Below are 19,633 nucleotides of genomic sequence, written 5' to 3' on the forward strand. Positions count from 1 at the left end.
TGAAACTAGTACTTTTTACTGTGTGGCAGTGAATAATACAATACAATGAATACTACTATAGTATCCTGTGGTTCTACCTAACCATTGCTTCTGTACCATTGGTACAAATGTGAGCACATTTAAAAAGACAAATAACTTCTTAATATTACCATAAAATAGTTTTTCTTTCACAGACCATACTTTGAAAACTATTATATAGGAGTGACTTAATTATTTTTAACATCACTATTGTTAGACAATGCTAAGAATAGCTATAATCCCAGTCACTTCTCCCCAGGCTTGCTTTGCTATCTCCTTTGAAACTCTAATACTTATAAGTCACATATTAACTGACTCCAATTACTTGATAATCTATTCTTTCTCTTAATTACAACATTACAACTCTACTTTTTTTTTTTTTTTTAGGGATTAAGTATCCTAGGAACTAAGAAGTAGTTTCTGATTCTTAGTAAGTACTTATAAGGACAAACCTCTAATGTGGACACATTGAATTTTGAGACATTTTGGACAGGCATTTCTCTGAAACCCATTTGAAACTCAAATTTACTCCCTTCTCTCAAGGCTCCTCTACCTTTGATTTGCTTACCAGTTAACAATTCTTGGAATTTAAAAATCATCCCCCCTGCCCTAGCTAGTTTGGCTCAGTGGATAGAGTTGTTTGTTTGCCTGTGGGCTCAAGCAGGGGTTGCCAACCTTTCGGACCTCATGGACCACTGATTGGCAACTGCTGGGCTAAAGGGTCCCGGGTTGGATTCTGGTCAAGGGCACATGCCTAGGTTGCAGGCTCAATCTCTAGTAGGGGGGCGTGCAGGAGGCAGCCGATCAATGATTCTCTCCCATCACTGATGTTTCTATCTCTCCCTTCCTCTCTGAAGTAAATAAAAATATATTTAAAAAAAAAAAATCAGCCCCCTCTGCATTTCCCATAGTCAAGTTAGCCCCAATCAAGTTACCTCTAAAATTTGTTTTTTATTATTGCTAACCTTTTTACTAACTAATCCTAATTTACAGCCTTTTTTTATTTTATCCTTGCCTCTAGGCTTCCAGCCATACTACCAAATACAAATACAGTAGTCATTTTCCTGCTAAAAAAAAAGACTTAATTGCCCCCCCCCCCCCCCCCATTATAAGTCTAGTCTGATTCCTTAATAGGGCATTCATGGCTTCCCCATCTTGATGTCAGCTAATTTTTTCAATTTCATCTGCTGTTGTGCCTGATTTTTTCTACCACCCCCATTGCACTACTTCTAATTCCTTAATATATAATACACCTTTATGTTTTCCAACTTTTGCTCAAGCTGGTCCTTCTGGTGATAAACTTTCTCTTCCTAACTACCTTATGTACTCCTATTCAGATCCTCCTCAGATATTACCATATCTTTTTCCAGGTCCCTCTCCTCTACCTTTCCAAGGCTCCCTTATGTTTGCAGAGCACTTCATACGAAGTTTGGTATAGCCTACATGAGATTGTAATATAGCCATCCCAATACTTAAATGTCTCTAGATATGATAGGTGTGAGGGGTGACAGATGAGTCTTCTTCATCCATAGCATGCAGCACACTGAAACAATTTCTGACATAGAAGAAATTCAGTTTGTCCCTGCCTAGTACTATGTGTACCGGTTAATTATGCAGATTTTTTTTAATAGATGGAGTTACACATATGTTGATATATATGCGATTTGATATATATGCTATTTTGTTGTATTGATAAGCTTCAAAACTTCATATGTCAAATTTTCTGAAGGTCTTAACATCATAGATATCTTTACGCTTAAAAATGTTCAATTTTGTGCCCCAAAAAAAGCATTTGCGGGAAGTTTTAATTCATTATTTTGAAGAAAAGTGCTGCTGAAGGTTATCGTATACTACTTTGGGAAGCTTATGGTGAACATGCTCCATCTCAAGATACTTGAACGCTGGTTTAAACACTTTAAAAGTGATGATTTCGATGTGAAAGACAAAGAACATCCAGGTCAAACGAAAAAGTTTGAAGACCAACAGTTACAAGCATTATTGGATGAAGATGCATGTCAAACTCAAAAACAACTTGCAGAAAGATTAAATGTTGCTCAGCAAACACTTTCCGATTGTTTACAAGCAATGGGAAAGATTTTAAAGGAAGGAAAAATGGGTGCCACATTAACTGAATGAAAGACAAAATGGAAAACTGAAAAGTCATCAGTAAAATGTTGCTTCAACGGCACGAAAGTCTTTTTTGCATCGAATTGTGACTGGCGATGAAAAGTGTATTTATTTTGAGAATCCCAAATACACAAAATCATGGGTTGATCCAGGTCAACCATCAACATCAACTGCAAGGTCAAATCGCTTCGGAAAGAAGACAATGCTCTGCGTTTGGTGGGATCAGGAAGGTGTGGTGTATTATGAGCTTCTAAAACCAGGTGAAACTGTTAATACTGATCACTACCGACAACAAATAATCAATTTGAATCACGCTTTGATGGTAAAAGGACCAGAATGGGCCAGAAGACACAACAAAGTAATTTTGCTTCATGATGACGCACCATCACACACTTCAAAACCAGTTGAAGACACGTTAAAAGATCTTGCCTGGGAAGTATTAACCCACCCACTGTATTCACCAGACCTTGCTCCTTCAGATTACCACTTGTTCTGATCGATGGCACATGCACTTTCTGAGCAGCACTTCAAAATGTACGAAGAAGTGGAAAATTGGGTCTCTGAATGGTTTGCCTCAAAAGAAGAAAAATTCTATTGGGACGGTATCCACAAATTACCTGAAAGATGGGGGAAATGTGTAGCTAGTGATGAACATTACTTTGAATAAAGCACTTTTGATGTTTCTCTTGAAATTATCATGTTTTCTTTTATTACAAAATCCGCATTATTAACCGGTGCACCTAGTAAAAGCTTGCTGCCTTAGTTTCTTTACCCAGCCGAGAGTTTGACATGCTTGCTGTAAACCAAAGGGAGATAGACAAGATTTTTTTATGGAATTAATCAACTTTTTTATGACTTCTAGAGAACACCACAGTAATAGTATAAGAAGATGGCAAGAAAAAAAGTGTTTAAATTCCTAGAGGACAAGCTTTTTAAGGCCTCTGAACACATGGTGACTCTTTTATAAACTATTATTTGCATATAGCTCCTGGCACTTTATTTACCACACACCCCCGCCCCCCCACCCCCCCCCCCACCCCCCTTTATAGAAACCAGGGGTAAAGAACCTTTTTTCTGCCAAGGGCCATTTGGATATTTATAGCATCATACACAGGCCATACAGAATCATCAACTTTAAAAATTATCCTGCTATATTTGATCAAATATTTCATTAACTCACCCCCTAATGCCTTGGCAGGGCCAGACCAAATGATTTTGAGGGCCTTTATTCGACCTGTGTATGGGACATTCCCCACCCCTAGTCTTAGTACTAAGGAAATGTTACCTAATACTTCATTATCTGCTCTACTTTCTGCCAAAATGTATTAAGTGTCAGGTCAATTGTAATACTTCTTTCAAATGGAATACAGCAACAAGGAAAAATGTTATTGAACAATGTTTACATTTTAACACTTGGAGTGGGGGGAAACGAGTTAAGTCGGCTCGCGTGAATTGCGAGTACTCCGCGGGAGCCGTCTTAACTCGGTTCATATAGATTTGCGGTGGAGTGCGGGAAACGTGTAAACTCGGGCCGATTGTAACTGCGTATTACCAAATATTTGTTTGTTTGCCGTTCACAAAGATACCTACCTGCGTATGCGAACCGTTTCATACCCATTGGGGTAATAGGTATCATAAAAATCCCTGATTTTGCGCGGGAAACCTAAATAATTGCCCGCGCCATCTTATATTTTGGCGGGAAATTCACCCCACACCGGAGTGTTAAAAAAATTAGATGGGAGGCCCTGGCCAGATAGCTCAGTTGGTTACAGTGTTGTCCCAATACACCAAGGTTGCGTGTTCAATCCCCAGTCAGGGCACATACAAGAATCAACCAATTAATGCATAAATAAGTGGAACAACAAATAAGTGGTTTTCTCCACCCCTCCCCCCTTTCCTCTCTCTCTCTCTCTCTCTAAAATCTATCAATAAAAATAAAGTTAAATTTAAAAATTGCATGGGAAAACTACCAGCACAATATTTGGTATTTCTCATTTATACCCTCACAACCTTTTGGCCTTAATACCAGCATTCTCATTTTTTTAAATGAAAAAAGTAGGACTCTAAAAAGTCAATCTGCCAGTGCAGCTGCTAGCTCAGTAATAACTTTTTAAGCTGCCTTTTGATATACCAAATTACCAATGAGGCATCTATTATGCACCAATATATATCAAGGAATGAGACATTATATCCAAGATCAAGCCAGATGACAACATTTATCACTGGGTGAATGACAATTTAGGAAGAAATTACATATATACTACTTAAAATGTGTACTGTTTTTTGGAATTGAAGATTCAACATTAGCCATTTTAATTAGCTAGGACAATTTTGTTTTGCTTTCTTTTAAATACTGTTCAGCTTTTTGAAAACATTGAAAATAAGGAAAGGACTTCCACTACTATTTCTATGAGTCTCACTCATCCCAGGTTAGAAGTCTCTGATCATTCTCTCACCTAATAATAAGTGATCATCAAATGTTAGCCTCAATAAATTCTCATCCTTCTATTTATCACATCATGTAAAGGGAATAAATAAGCTCTTTATAAACTTACATAGTAACCTAATGTTAAGATCAAAAGATGACCTGTATATATTTTGACAAGATCTTAGCAAAGTTATGGCCTGTGATACAGTGCCTAGAAGACAGTATCTATCTAATCTATAATAATAAAAGGGTAATATGATAATTAGACCGGACGTCTACCAGACATCATTCTGGACGTCTGTCCTTCCTGACGAAGCTGGGGCTGGAAGGAAGCCAGTCTGGGTCCTGGGTGCCTGCAGGCAGCCTGGGGGAAGCCAGCCCTGGTCCCAGGTGCAGGAGGGAAGCTGGTGCCAGCAGGGATGGGGGGGGGGGGGGGGGGGGGGCTACTCTTGCATGAATTTTCATGCATCAGGCCTCTAGAGTTAAATAAAGAAGTAGGGCAATGTGCATAATCAAAGATATAGGTTCATGTCATAAAAGAAATGAAGAAAGGGGGATTGGTTTTAAAAACAAAAGTTATAACCTCATCTTTGGCAGGGTTTGAAAGAAAAGTTTTTCCTTCAAGCTTCCAAAACAATAGTTCTGTTTTAAAAAAATTTTTTTTTCACACAACAGGCCACCCTGGAACAATGCCTATGAGTAAACATGAAAGCAGATGTTAATTCCATTTTTTTAAAAATCAGGAGTTAAACATTGGAATGAGCTACATCATAAAATAGCTCAGTAATTTATTTGTACTTAAGCAGAGATTGGAATGTTACTGAAAGGATTCTTTAAAGACATTATGCAAGAACAGGGGCTCTCAACTCTGAATGTACATTAAAATAATCCAGAGAATGTAAGATTTTTATTTAATGACAATGCCTACTCCAAATTCTGGGACCCATTTTTAGTCTTGGGGTAGGGCCTAAATGCCAGCATTTTTTAAAATCCTTAAGTAGATTGCATCAATGTCAACATATTGGTTGTGATATACTATAATTTTGCAAGACATTACCATTGCAGATAAATCAGTAAAGGGTATGTGGGATCTCTCTGCATGTAAAAGCTAAAGTTTAAAAAAAATCAGTGGTCTGGAGAATCTCAAATTACTGTCAAATCTTAGAAACTACAAACTGTCCTTCTAATCTTAGCCAATTGAAGGTAATTAGGAATGCTTATCATTTAAAGGTATGATAATGCTTTGCAAAGCCAAATACAAATATTTAAGGTTAATCCAAACTAAAAATCCAAAAATACTAAGCCTTCCTAAGAGTATATAAATTGACTGGATAAACAGTATACATATTGCAATTCACATCTTGATTGAGCCAGATAGATAGATAAGATAGATAGATAAATAGATAGATATAGATATATAGATCTGTATCTATATATCTATATATTTGTGTAATCTCCTCTTCTTGATTATGGGCTGGATTTAGTTACAAATAGAGTATGTTAAAGTGATGGCATATCACTTCTGAGATCATTATAAAAAGACTGTGGTTTCCATCTGGGTACTCTCTCTCAGACTTGTTCTGAAGAAAAGAAGCTATTGTGCTGTAAGTTACTTTATGGAGAAGCCCACGTGGCAAGGAATTGATGTCTCTGGCCAACAACCAACCAGTGAAAATCTGAGGCCTGCCAACAGCCACACAGATGACAGTGGCAGGGCATCTCCCCCAATCAAGACCTGAAATCCTGCTTGATATCTTGGCTGCAGCCTCATAAGAAGAGACTCTGAACCAGAAGCACCCAGCTAAGCTGCATCCAGAATTGTGACCCCATAGAAAGTGTGAGATAATAAATGTTTGTTGTTTTTAAGTCACTAAGTTTTGGGGCTAAAGAGAAGTAGCTACCATAGACCAAACCCCAAAAAAGAAATCTAATGTGGTGACTTCTGCCTACCTTTCTTCATAGTATCAAAGCTTCAATAACACTATCACCAATAATTTATAAACTCTTCTGCTTTGGCTGACCTCACTATTAGCCAGACACCTTCCTCATTCTCTAATTTCTCAGAAGGGCTTCCTATTCCTCATTTCTATCCATAGAAATCCTAGCTATCTTCCAGATCTGAATACTTATTACTATTCACTTAGCACTTAACTAAACTACTAACTGACCTAATAGCTTTGAGTATCTAAATTCAAAGAGATCACGAAATCCTTCAGAAATCTCATAAAACCCCAAACAGTGGGGGAAGGACTGAAAGAAAACCAAGTGATCCATCCTAGAATGTAAGATGTCACTAGTTTGGTTTGCCCATTTGAAAGAACTGAGTAAAGACCACCTTATCTGAAGGATATCAGTAATGATGACAAATCTTCAACTCTATGATTAGCCTAGTAAGTGTTGTCCATCCAGGCTCTTAAAATTTTCCTTCCATTAGTTTCTTAAACAACTTGCTTCCATCATTAACCCACCTCTGTAGTAATTTACAGCAAGTTAAAACAACGAGAAACACTGCCATTAAATTTCAACTACATCATTGGTCCTCAAACTTTAGCTTGCATTAGCATCACCTGGATTGCTTGTTAAAGCAGACTGTTGGACCCCACCCTCAGAGTTTCTGACTCAACAAGAATATAATTTAAGCCCTGACCGGGTTGGCTCAGCGGATAGAGCGTCGGCCTGCGGACTGAAAGGTCCCAGGTTCGATTCCAGTCAAGGGCATGTACCTTGGTTGCGGGCACATCCCCAGTAGGGAGTGTGTGCAGGAGGCAGCTGATCAATGTTTCTAACCCTCTATCCCTCTCCCTTCCTCTCTGTAAGAAATCAATAAAACATATTTAAAAAAAAAAGAATATAATTTAAAAGTTATAGCTCAAAAAGACAGGTTAGAAAAAGATAAAAAAAAGTTCAAGAGGAGTAAACCATACCCAACACCTTAAGAGCTTAAAAACACAAACCCACACTCTCTTTCTCCTCTTCCTCTCCCTCTTTTGCCCCCTATACTCCACCCAAACAAATTAACTAAGGTAAGTTCATCTTGGTATGCACACTAGAGTATGCACACTAGAGTTCAACTTTTTGGAAACAATGAGCATCTCCAATTAAGGATGTTAAACAAAACATTAATGTAAAAAAGATCAATCTAGTAGTTCAACTCTCTTGTTTTAAAGTCCCAGATTTAAAAAACAACAAAAACAAATAACAAAAAAAGCAAAACTGAAGGTTGAGATGTAAATTAACTTGTCAGAAGAAAAGCCAGGGCTAGAACTTGACTCCCAGCCAGTATAAAATATGCTGGAATAAAGTACCTCTCAATTTATGCCTGAAACCTCACTTTACTACAAGTTCTTTAAAGTAAATCTTTTAATTAAACAAATATGTAAAATATCACCAGTCAGTAGAAAATTGCCCTGCCAAGCATTAGGTTATTACTTTTGTTTTTAAAACTGGTTATTAAGCATAATAAATCTTCCCATGCCCTCTTTCTCAGTATACCCTTTAAATGTGGTATTGTTAAGAGTTATTCACCTTCTCACTCTACTCATTCTCCCTGAGATCAAAATCATGACAGTGCATGAACTATGACTATTCTAATGGTTCAGATTTATCACTGCAGTGGCTAAAAATATACAGATGTTCAGGCTCCAACTCAGACTTAACATATGCACAACAATCTCTGGGAATGCTCCTAGGGCAAAAACTGTGCCCTCTACTTGACATGGCAACTGGAACACAAGGCACAATCAACATTTGCTGAACACTGTTGTGGAAACACAAAATGGCAAGTTTAAACATTCCTCAGTTGCAGAATTGAGCAGTGTTTAATAAATTACCTAGCTAATCAGGCAATTACATAAAAAAAAAAAAAAAACCTTACTTTTTAGTATTAGCAATACTAGCTAATACAGTTGGGTAAGTAAGGGCTTTATGCATTTCTCCATCATTGGTATAGGTTAAAGCTAAAGAAAATCCTTAATCTTTTCTTAAAAGTTCAAAAAATAAGCTAGAATTTAAATAAAACAAGACCAAATTAAACCTTAATGAGACTTACAGAAAGTCAGAAAATCAAATTTTCTAAAAGAAAAAGTGTTGACTTATAACCACAAATAACAGTAAATATCTGTTATTGGCTGAACTACTTTTCCAGAAAAAGTAAACAAATTCCCAAGGAAAGAGCAACTTGATGACCTTTTTACATTTCAATCATTTCCTCCTGAAAAAAAAAAAAAGTATATATGTGTGTGTGTGTATACACACACACACACACACACACACATATATTTTTTTTTAATTGATTTCAGAGGAAGGGAGAAGGAGAGAAAAATCAATGGTGAAAGAGAATTATTGATCTGCTGCCTCCTGCACACCTCCACTGGGACTCGAGCTCTATACCCAGGCATGTGCCCTGGCCGGGAATCAAACTGTGACCTACTGGTTCATAGGTTTTCGTTCAACCACTGAGCCACACCGGCAAGGCTCCTACAAATTTATTTTCAAATTCACTAATAATATACCTGATTTCATATTGAAAAGTAACACTGGGGGAGGGAGGGCAGGGAATTTAATATGGTTTTTTAAAGATATATTTTTTTGTCAATCGTCACCTGAGGATATTTTTCCCGTTGCTTTTCAAAGAGAGTGAAAGGGAAGGAACACTGGGCAGGGGGAATAAAAGGGAGAGAGAGAGAAACATCAATGTGAGAAACACATGGACTGGTTGTGCCCTGCAGGCACCCAGACCAGGGGCAGGGAGCAAACCCGAAGCTGAGGTACATGCCCTTGACGATTTTAACGGAGAATCGAACCTGAGACCCTTTGGTGCACAGGCTGATGTGCAACCACATTGGCCAAGGCTTTAATACGTATTCACTGATTTTAGAGAGAAAGGAAGGCAGAGGTAGAGAGAGAAACATCCGATGAGAGAGAACATCAACATTGATTGACTGCCTCCTCACTGGGATCAAGCCTGAAACCCAGGCATGTGCCCTAACCGGGAATTGAACTGGGGAACTCTTGGTGCACTTACACCACACTGGCTGGACAGATTTAAATTTTTTAGAATTAACAGTAAGCTCTCTAATTTGAAATAAGTAAAACAATGTTTTTTAACTTAATAAACTTAAAACTTATTGTTACATTAAACCAACATTAGTTTTTTTAATTGAAAAAACTAGTCTGATAATTAAAGCCTCTATGAATATAAAGAGGTCTTATAAATAAAAAATAAATATCCCAAAAGGGGATAAAGTGAGCAAACTCGAAGGGCAATTTACAAAAGAGACATCAATGCCCAATAAACATGTTAAAAGTTTAACCTCATCAGTTTGTTTTTTTAAAGTAAATTTTATAAATGATGACCATTTTAACCCCATCAAGCACCAACTGGTGGGGGAAACTAGCATAACCTTTCTAAAAGTAATATGGTAATATTTCAAATGTCTTGAAAATAAGCAAATCCTTTGGCTTAGCAAATCAATTTATCCTAAGGAAATATTCAAAGATTTAATCTATGACATGTATTCCCAATGAGGTTTATAAAAGCCAGAAATTAGACAATAAAAAAGGGAGGTCAATAATAATAGATTGATTAGATAAATTAGTTTAAATCTGTGATCATGTGAGCACTTGAAAAATATTTACTGACAGGAGAAAGTTGAGATACCTTCAGTTTTTTTTCCTACTGAAAACATAAACATATATAGTACCATTCCATTATTAAAAACATGTATAGCTTACTCAGAGGGTCTAGAAAGAACTAGTTACAAATTTTGATGTGTCTCTCTGGGTGTTTTTTTCTTGCCCAGTTTTTTCTTACAGTGCGCATGTATTACCTGTGTAACTTTTCAAGTTTAAATCTATTAACATAAATAACCTATAACATAACTAGAGCCTAGTCTAGATCTAGTAAGTATACCATTTGGAGAAAAGATGGTCTGGAGTAAAATCCTATCCTTTGATTTACTGATATTTCTAAATATGAACTTTTAACAAGGAATAATATTTAGATATTCAGGAATTCTATTTAAAAAAGAATGAATGATGTGGAGTGCATTACCTATATGTCTGTTCCAGAAATGCCATAAAGAACTTGCAAGGTTTGACCTCAGTGATTAAAACACACCCAAAAGCTGAGAAAGTTGGATGAGATTTAACTACATGAACACAGACCATAAGTTAAAAAGTAAAATATCCATGAGTTTTTAAAGCTAATTGAAATGCCAATAAGCTAGGTAACATATTTAAAACGTCAGATTTTATATAATTGCAAATAATGAAAACAGAATTCAACGTTTTACTGTGAATTCTTTTGATAAAGTTGCCTCAAAAAAAAAAAAGAAGAAAAAAATCTCAATGTAGTGACTTAAGAAGTCAACTGTCATATTTTGGGAACCAGAAAAAGAGCAGTAAAACTTATCTTTCTTCTACAACCCTTCAAATTCCTCCTTAGACTGCATTATCTATATGAAAGTTTGAGATTTCCACTGTTTAGCAATAGCACCAAATATCAGATTTATTTTTTACTATAACTCAAAAGACTGCCTTCCAATGGGCCTAGATGATTCAATTCTCAAAAGAAAGTTTTGCTTACTAGACGATACTGTAAAAAATCTGTTAATTGTGCAAACTCAGTAAGTAGGCAGTAACATACTGCTAATTTGCCAGTGAATATCAGCCAAGCGACTTTAAGGTAAAAAATGTAATGACTGACATCACAAGAAGGCAATAGTTACTTGTTGCTCACATATGTAGTTTCCTTCCATGTAACTTGTATTTTCTAAAAGTTGCATTGAATAATAGAGACTTTTTATTCTTCCATGTATACCTGAGCCCTCATAATAAAACTTATTTCCTAAAATTCAAAAATGCACAAGGTTACATAAAATGTGGTTATCAAGTTAAACCAAGCCTAACTTACTGACCACGAAATAGAAAGGAGTCCAGAAGCAAAAAGCCTCTACTCTCTAAATCACAATAGAGTCTTGTCCAATATCAGACAATAACATTGCGTTTTGTTGTTGTTTTATCTGCAAGGCTGGGTATGCAATCTGCACTAACTCTCCCAACAGCTTCAAGTTAAGTCATACACCACTACCGCAGGTCCCAAACAAACAGCAAAGAAGTAAAAAAGATGCAAGCAAGAGCCTCACCATCGGAAAAGAAGGCCCATCAGCAGCTCTTCCGAGAAACAGTTCCCTTCCCCCATCTTTAATATGCACTTAAGACTGCCAAGCAGATCCATTTCTTTATTAACTGATGCCCTCTTGGGGCAACCGTATACCAAGCTGCTCTTAGGCCTATCTAACTCCTTCCAAAAGTGCTCAAGTGAGGCTGAAGGCCGGGGCAACCCTCTAACGAGCCTAATTTTCCCTGCTCTTCTCCACCACCACCCTCTGCCCAGCCCTCGTAGGGCGCTCCTCCGGCCAGAGGAAGGACACCGGGCCCGGGGACGGGCAGAAATTGCCCGCAAGAGAAGTCTCAGGCGGCCGGAGGCCTCCGCCATAGCAGGACCTGGAAAGTACCGCCCCCAACGCATCGCCCCACACCCGGCGAACCGGCGAACGTCTGCTTTCGACACCCCGTCCCCAGCAGAGGCAGCGGAGGAGACAAGGGCGGGGAGGCATCGGGCTGGGCTGCGCACCAGGCCCAGGCCTGCCCCTCGGGGCCACGCGGGCCGCCCGAATCTGCTCCCCGGTCCAGGCCGGTCAAGCCAGCTCGGCGGCCACCCTCACCTGGATGACCTCGTTGACCTCCCGGATACATTCCACCATGTGTTGCAGGATCTGCTCGGCCGTGAGCACCTCGTAGCGGTAATCCTCCTCCTGCTCGTGCCCCGGCCCGCCGCCCCCACCGCCGCCGCCGCCGCCACCGCCGGACCCGAGAGCGCTGCCGCCGCCGCCGCCCGTCTCCCCGCACAGCAGTCCGTCCCGCTCCCCGCCGACGCCCAGCCCGGGCTCCACCAGCTCCACCTCGCCCAGATCCAGGTTATCGTCATCCGGCTCGTCCTCGTCCTCCTCCTCGGCGCCGCTGTCCTCCTCGCTGCACTCTTCGTCCTCGTCGAACTCGTAGTTGTAGCCCTCGTCTGAGTCCATGGCGCGACGCGCGGGGGCCCGGCAGACGCTGGTCCTGAGGCGGGGAGAGGGCGGGGACGCCCAGGCCCCGGCTCCCGCTCCGGCTCCGGCTGAGGTCCGGACGCAGGCCTGGCTCCGGCCCGCGGGCCGCGGCTCCTCCCGGGCGCGGCGGTTGGCAGTTGGCGGCAGGCGGCGGCGGGGAGGTCGCGGAGGAGAGAGGGAGGGAGCGAGGGGGCCGCTCGCCGCCCGCCTCAGTCAGACGCGGCTCCGCTCCGGCCTCCAAGAGAAAAGAGTCCCCAGCGCCACCTCCACGGCCGCTGCTACCTCTACTGAGCCAACAAAGGGGCGTGCGTCATCGCGTCGCGCTGCGTATTCGCGTCACTAGCCTTGGCGTCACCGTGCCCGCCCCTCCGCCCCTGCGTGGAATTAGGGGAGACCCCACGGCCCGGCCTGGCTCTGGGAACGCGGCACCGCCAAAATCGCCTTCGCGGTTCCAGCAGCGGTCGCTTGGTGCGGGGAGACCAGTGGTCCCTGTACTTGACGCGGCAGTAGGCTCCCCGTCGCTGTGAGAGCCCCAGGACCGCCCTGGGGTGTATTTTGGCGCAGGCCTTAGGGATCCGCCCCCCCCCCCCCCCCGCCGAGTTATTCTGGGAAGATCTCTGCTGTTGAGCCAAAATTCCGGTTACCCAGGCTACTGAGTGGAAATCTATTTTATGCAGAACCTCTAAACTGTGACAGGTGGACCTCATTTTAAGTAGTTTGATTACGTACACTGGTTCCGACCTGCAGTGGTTTTAAAGTCGCCTATAGTGACGTCATTTTAAAGAAACTTTTCCTAAACTCCGCCCAAAAAGCACCAATTAATTGAGCACTGAATAAGGACTTTATGTATATTCTCATCTTCATGGAGCCACAGTATACCATCCCCTTTGGAAAGGGACTTAACCAAGGCCACAGAACACTTGCCCTATTAGCTTCTGCATGACCTAAAATATCAATCATAAAAATGCTTTATAATGCATAATCTGTATTAAATACTACAGAGTATATGAAATGCATTTTGGTACAACACAAGTCAGGCAATAATAGAAATATCTACAGGGACCAAATAAAGCAGAGAGATAGCGCTTCTCTCTTATCTGGAAATGTGCTGTGTGAGCTGAGTGTTAATGGATGCTAGAAGGTAGATAAGATGGTCGAGCCTCAGGGAATAACAGAAGCAAAGGCACAGTAGATGTAAAGCATTTCAGTTTGGGGAACTTAAAGAGTAGGAAGGAGTAAATGGCAAGATATTAGACAAGTTAGGGGCTAGGACAGTAAGGTAGTTTATGTCATTCTAAGAGTGGACTTAAATCCTTGTAAGTAGGACAGGAGTGCCAAATAAGTGTTTGGAAGGAAGAAGAGGCATAAGAAAGCTCCCTCTTGGAATAATTTGAAGGATTGGTCAGATTGAAAATCTTTTCAAATCTGAATCCCTAATTTATTGATAGGAATCCCTAACTGTTAAGCATAGTTTCCCTCAGGAAATTGAATTTGAAAAGTTAAAAGTTATGCAATGTAAATAAGCCTGTACTAATTTGTCCACTTTTTTTAGTTTTTAAATAATCAGATTTTCTAAACAGGATTTGCAAAATATAGCTTTTAACATCATTTCTCATAGGTCTTGGTCTTCTGATTCTTAGCAACCTTATGTTGCCACCACAACTGGGGCAAGCTAAGAACACTAGCAACCCTCCTCTCCATCCCATCCCCATTGTTATATACCTACAGAAAAAAATCAGTAACACTTGTCAGTACTCTAAACCCCTTTGCCCTATCTTTTATTTCATCGTACCCCTACTTTGAATGAACCCTACTATTCATGTCATCTGCCTTTGGTACTGGAGCAGCTGACCACCACTGGAAAAATTTGTATAACAACGTGCATTCTATTTTTTTTAAATCCTGACCGGAGGATATGTTTTTATTGATTTTTTAGAGAGAAAGGAAGGGGTTGGGGAGAAAGAGAAAAATCAATCAGTTGCCTCCCATGCACACCCCAACTTGGGATCAAACCTGAAACCTAGCCCTTACCGAGAGTGAAACCCACAACCTTTTGTTGTATGGGACAATGCTCCAATCAACTGAGCATCCAGTCACAAAGCAGTGAATTCTCAACACCACCCAGCAATACTGCTAAACTTTTCTGAATTGTTCTCTCACTTTAGGCAATCCTTCCAAACCACCAGTTTTCTCAAAACCCCAACCTTTCTTATCCAAATCCTCTCAATGTATTTGGCTTTACATCACAGAGAAATTTGAAATCATAAGGACCAATGTGACTGAAGCATGCTAAGCAAAGAAGACTGTTAAGGATTATGGTGAGAGAAGCAGATCAAGGCAGAGGGTCAGTAGTGCCTTGTAGACCATCTTAAGTTACATCATGGAAGTGGGAAGCATTGAAGAGTTTTAAGCAGAAGAATGGAACAATATGATCTGTGAGTGTGTTTATTTAAAAAAAAAAAAAACACCTATGGCTGCTTTGTAGAGAATGGACTATGAAAGCAGAGATCAGTTAAGAGGCTATCTCAGTAGTCCAGGTGAATAGTGATAATGGCCTGGGCTAGGGTTTGATAATGAAGATGAGAAGTGGTTAGATCAGCTGTGGGCCCGAGGGCCAGATCCGGCCCTTTTGAAATGAATAAAACTAAAAAAAAAAAAGACCGTACCCTTTTATGTAATGATGTTTACTTTGAATTTATATTAGTTCACACAAACACTCCATCCATGCTTTTGTTCCGGCCCTCCGGTCCAGTTTAAGAACCCATTGTGGCCCTCAAGTCAAAAAGTTTGCCCACCCTTGGGTTAGATACAGATATAGTTTAAAAGTAGAGCCAACAGATTTGCTTATGGCTTGACTGTGGGTTTGATAGAAGAATCAAGGATGCCTGCTAGATTTGAAGCTTGAACAACTGGGTAAATGATGGTGCCATTTACTGAAATATATTAAACTTGAGATGATTTTTAGACATTAAGGTAGAGGTGTTGAATAGGCAGTTCAAAGTTAGGGTTGGAAATAGAATTTTAGTAGAATTTACATCAACAATGTTGAGAAGCAGCATAGGCTAAAAAGGTTAAGAGCTTATGCTTTGAAGAAAACAGAGTTGAATTTGCCTGTGCTCCTCCAGTTGCTGTCTATAACCTTGAGCAAATTACTGAACCTCTCTGAGCTTCACTTTAGGCAGTGGTTCTCAACCTTCCTAATGCCACGACCCTTTAATACAGTTCCTCATGTTGTGGTGACCCTCAATTTCATTGTTACAAATTGAACATAATTAAAGCATAGTGATTAATCACAAAAACAATATGTAATTATATATGTGTTTTCTGATGGTCTTAGGTGACCTCTGTGAAAGGGTCGTTCGACTCCCAAAGGGGTCGCGACCCACAGGTTGAGAACCGCTGCTTTAGAGGATTATAATTCCTCTTCTCATAGGATTCTTTGCATTTAAAGCATTTGGCACATAGTTAAGTGCTCAAAAAACTAGAACTATAAAAAAATGTCATATATCATCTTGCATCTTGTGGGAAAAACTATAGCCAATTAGATTAGATTTATAACCTTTCAATGGATTTTATTTTAATCATGTATGTATTTACATAGCCTGTGTCATCCCCATTTTCTAGGGCGAAAATGGGTCTGCTTTTTTCTCAGAAACCTTTTCCATTATCTCATGACTTCTTTTTTTGGTCAGTGTCATGGGAAATATCATAATGCTTCTGAATTTTGGGGTCTCCTATTCATGGATAAAACTTCATCACCAAACTTTTTCAGCAACACTCATTCCATTGATATTTTGTAAATTATCTTAGAATCAGGTTAGGTTATAGTGCTGTTTAAGGAAACCAGTATAACAACTTCTCTCTCGCCCAAACTTCTCTCTTATTGGCCTACGACTGACCCACATACAATGTTTTTCTAAATGACTTGATTATAAAGGCATTGCCTGTGTTATTGCTTTCTCAGCTATGGTGATTACGGGGTAGAAGTAGAGTAGTCTGTAAACAACAACAGGACAAGGTCCTTAAAAACAGAATAGGCAAGTTCATATTTCCTTGGTGCCAAAAGAATCACTGTTGGTAATTAGGTACTCTCATTGTCCCCATGTCCTAATAGCGTAAAAAAATATTAGTACATGTTTATTAAATATCTACTCATGAAGGAAAACTCCATAAATGTTTATATGCTCACCAAATGGTTATGAACAAAATTCCAACAGAAAGAATATAAAAGTGCTTTTCAGATAAATAGAAATTAAAATAACACTGGAATTTTTCTAAGGGCAGCTAATAGAGTTGTAAGCTTTGGAAACGCCTTTAGTAATGATAGGACACAGAGTGACTAACCATTCCAGTTGGCACAGAACACAGGTTTCCCGGGATGTGGAATTTCCAGTGGTAAAACTGGGAAATCAGAGGCAAATTGGGATGGTTGGTCACCTTACATGGTATGACACCAAAAATTCTTGTATAATGTAATTAAAACACTGTTTCAAAAACTAAGTGGAAAGAAATTACTTTTTGTCATTTTGTTTATTAAGTTTGTTTTAATGCAGCATTTTTTGCTTTGTTTTTAAAAATGTTTTTGTTGTCTTACCAAGCATAAGATAAGAAAATTAAACTTTCATATAAATTTAATTTAAAATTAAATTTTAGCAAAAAGTATAGAGATACTCATAAGCTAATAGAGTACTTTGCATTTCTTTAAAAACATCTGTCTGTGCACTTCAAATTTTGTTACAAATAACAATTAAGTGTTACACCATTTTTGAGAGGCAGATCTTACTACATAAGTTCTATGTAGTAAATAATAATAAAGCTTAGAGAGACTGAGGTTATATGCCTCATTAGAAGTCTGGTAGAGCCCTGACTGGTTTGGCTCAGAGCATCGGCCTGTGGACTGAAGGGTCCCAGGTTCGATTCCAGTCAAGGGCATGTACCTTGGTTGCAGGCACATCCCCAGTGGGGGGTGTACAGGAGACAGCTGATCGATGTTTCTCTCTCTCATCGATGTTTCTAACTCTCTATCCCTCTCCCTTCCTCTCTGTAAAAATCAATAAAATATATTTTTAAAAAAAGAAGTCTGGTAGAGATAGTAATAACCAAAAATGGAATATGAGATTCCTGGCTGCAGCCCTTTCTCTAAGCTATTCTCTACTATCTTTCTTCTAGAACACAGGGTCTATAGTATGTGGTAAATTAAAGCTGGAACTAGAATTAGAGTACATGCCCTCACAATTAGGCAAATGTACAAAACTGTGTGTCTGTGTTCTTCATAAATTGCAAGGCAGGTTTGGCCTAAGAGTGTGCTTATGCCCCAAGCAAAAACTAGCAAATGATCACCTCCCCCGAAGTGATAATATATTGGTCCTAAGGGGTTAGCCACTTGAAGAAAAAGTATTATTTAACAAAAGTTTGCAAAAGAAATACTTCTTTGTATTTCACAGTATCTCTAGTTTATCCTGTTGCCTTATGGATGTATTTGAATGAATGGATGGATGAATGAGTGGGGGAAAAGTGAGCAAATGTATTATTAACTCTCTATGCCAGAATAAGTGCATGTACATTTAATTTACTCATGATCTTGTGAAGTTGGAATTCTTAACCTCATGTTATAGATGAGGAAAAAGACTCAAAGATGAATGGTAATTTGCCAAAGTCCACAAGAGGTGGAAGACCTTTGATTCAATTCCAAGTCTTTCGAGTTCAACTCCACTGTTTTTATCATACAACCTCAGGAATTGTAATAAGATCTTATTCCTATTATAATATGTGCCTTTGTATTTGTTATAATGGAGTAATTGCTACCAAGCCTACTGTTGTTCAGTAGGGTTTGAAAGTTCCCAGGTGAGGCCCAGCTGTGAAGCAAGGCAGGCTGGTGTTGGTGCCAGGTCTTGGGCCTTTTATTAATAGGTTTGGGGCATGCTGACATTAGCTGCAGCTTGTTTGAGAGATTTTAGCAAAGTCTGAAGCCTGAGCCAGGACAGGCCATTCATATGGAAAAGCTGCTGCAAACAGCTTGGGTGGGGCTGCAAATTGGATGGGGCAGTGTCTCAGGGAATCACCAGGGCAGAGAAAACAGTGTGCTCCAGGCTGATGGGGACTCAGGTATGTTTGCCAGTCAGCCCTGGGACAGGGGAGGTCTTGGCACAGCAACAATGACCCCTGCAAGCACTTCTGCCTGGTAGGAAGTCACCCCAGTTCCTGCCCCAATGCCAGACAATCCAGTTCTTCCCCATATGTGTCTGGGTCCCCCAACTCCTCCTGACACTAGAGCTCAGAGAAAGCAAGTCAGAGTAAGTTTTTCCCAGCCCTTTAAGAGAAACACCTGGCTCTCTGGCAGCTTCTGTGTCCCTCAGCCACAATTCCTGCTGGTTTTTACAGGCCAAAGTTACGGGGACTTCTCTTTCCAGCTCTGGGACCCTGGGTCAGGGGTCTGATGTAGGGCTGGGATCCCTTGCTCCTCATGATGGCCTCCAAAAGGATGATCTCCCTCTGGATTAAAAAAATGGTCCACATGGGTACTGGATCAGCTGCTTCCGTGCCTCCATCCCTCCTACCAGTCTCAACGTGCTTTCTTCTTTCTTCTCTAGTTGTAGGACTTCCTTTCAGCCAGCTTTCAGGCAGTTCTAAATGATGGTTGTTCTGTATTTTGGTTGTAAATTTGATGTGGTTGTGGGAGGTTGGTGAGTATTGGCGTGGGAGGTGGCGAGTATTGGCATTTACCTAAACTGTCATCTTGGTTCAGGCCAATCTTAGTATTTTTTTAAAAATACATTTTTTAAAATTAATTTCAGAGAGGAAGAGAGAGAGAGAGAGAGAGAGAGAGAGATAGAAACATCAGTGATGAGATGGAATCATTGATTGGCTGCCTCCTGCACACCCCCTACTGGGGATCAAGCCTGCAATCCAGGCATGTGCCCTTGATGGGAATCAAACCTGGGACCCTTCAGTC

The 19,633-nt window shown here is 40.0% G+C and overlaps 1 protein-coding gene across 3 annotated transcripts in view; it reads right to left on the reverse strand.

The window, feature by feature from the left end:
* The window catches only part of ARIH1 (ariadne RBR E3 ubiquitin protein ligase 1), a 123,919-nt gene extending 110,937 nt beyond the window's left edge, over positions 1–12,982 (reverse strand). The window contains exon 1 of one of the 3 annotated variants that reach the window (XM_070430843.1): positions 12,301–12,982. In XM_070430843.1, the coding sequence (XP_070286944.1) occupies positions 12,301–12,660 (360 nt within the window). In that variant the 5' untranslated portion in view covers positions 12,661–12,982. The remainder of the gene's footprint in view (positions 1–12,300) is intronic. The other 2 variants (XM_070430852.1, XM_070430861.1) reach the window with 2 other exon arrangements.
* Positions 12,983–19,633: the final 6,651 nt, after the last annotated feature.

Source organism: Myotis yumanensis, unplaced genomic scaffold, assembly GCF_028538775.1.
Source record: "Myotis yumanensis isolate MYYU_CA2020_CCGP unplaced genomic scaffold, mMyoYum1.0.hap1 SCAF_1, whole genome shotgun sequence".
In the NCBI taxonomy this organism is placed as follows: Eukaryota; Metazoa; Chordata; class Mammalia; order Chiroptera; family Vespertilionidae; genus Myotis; species Myotis yumanensis.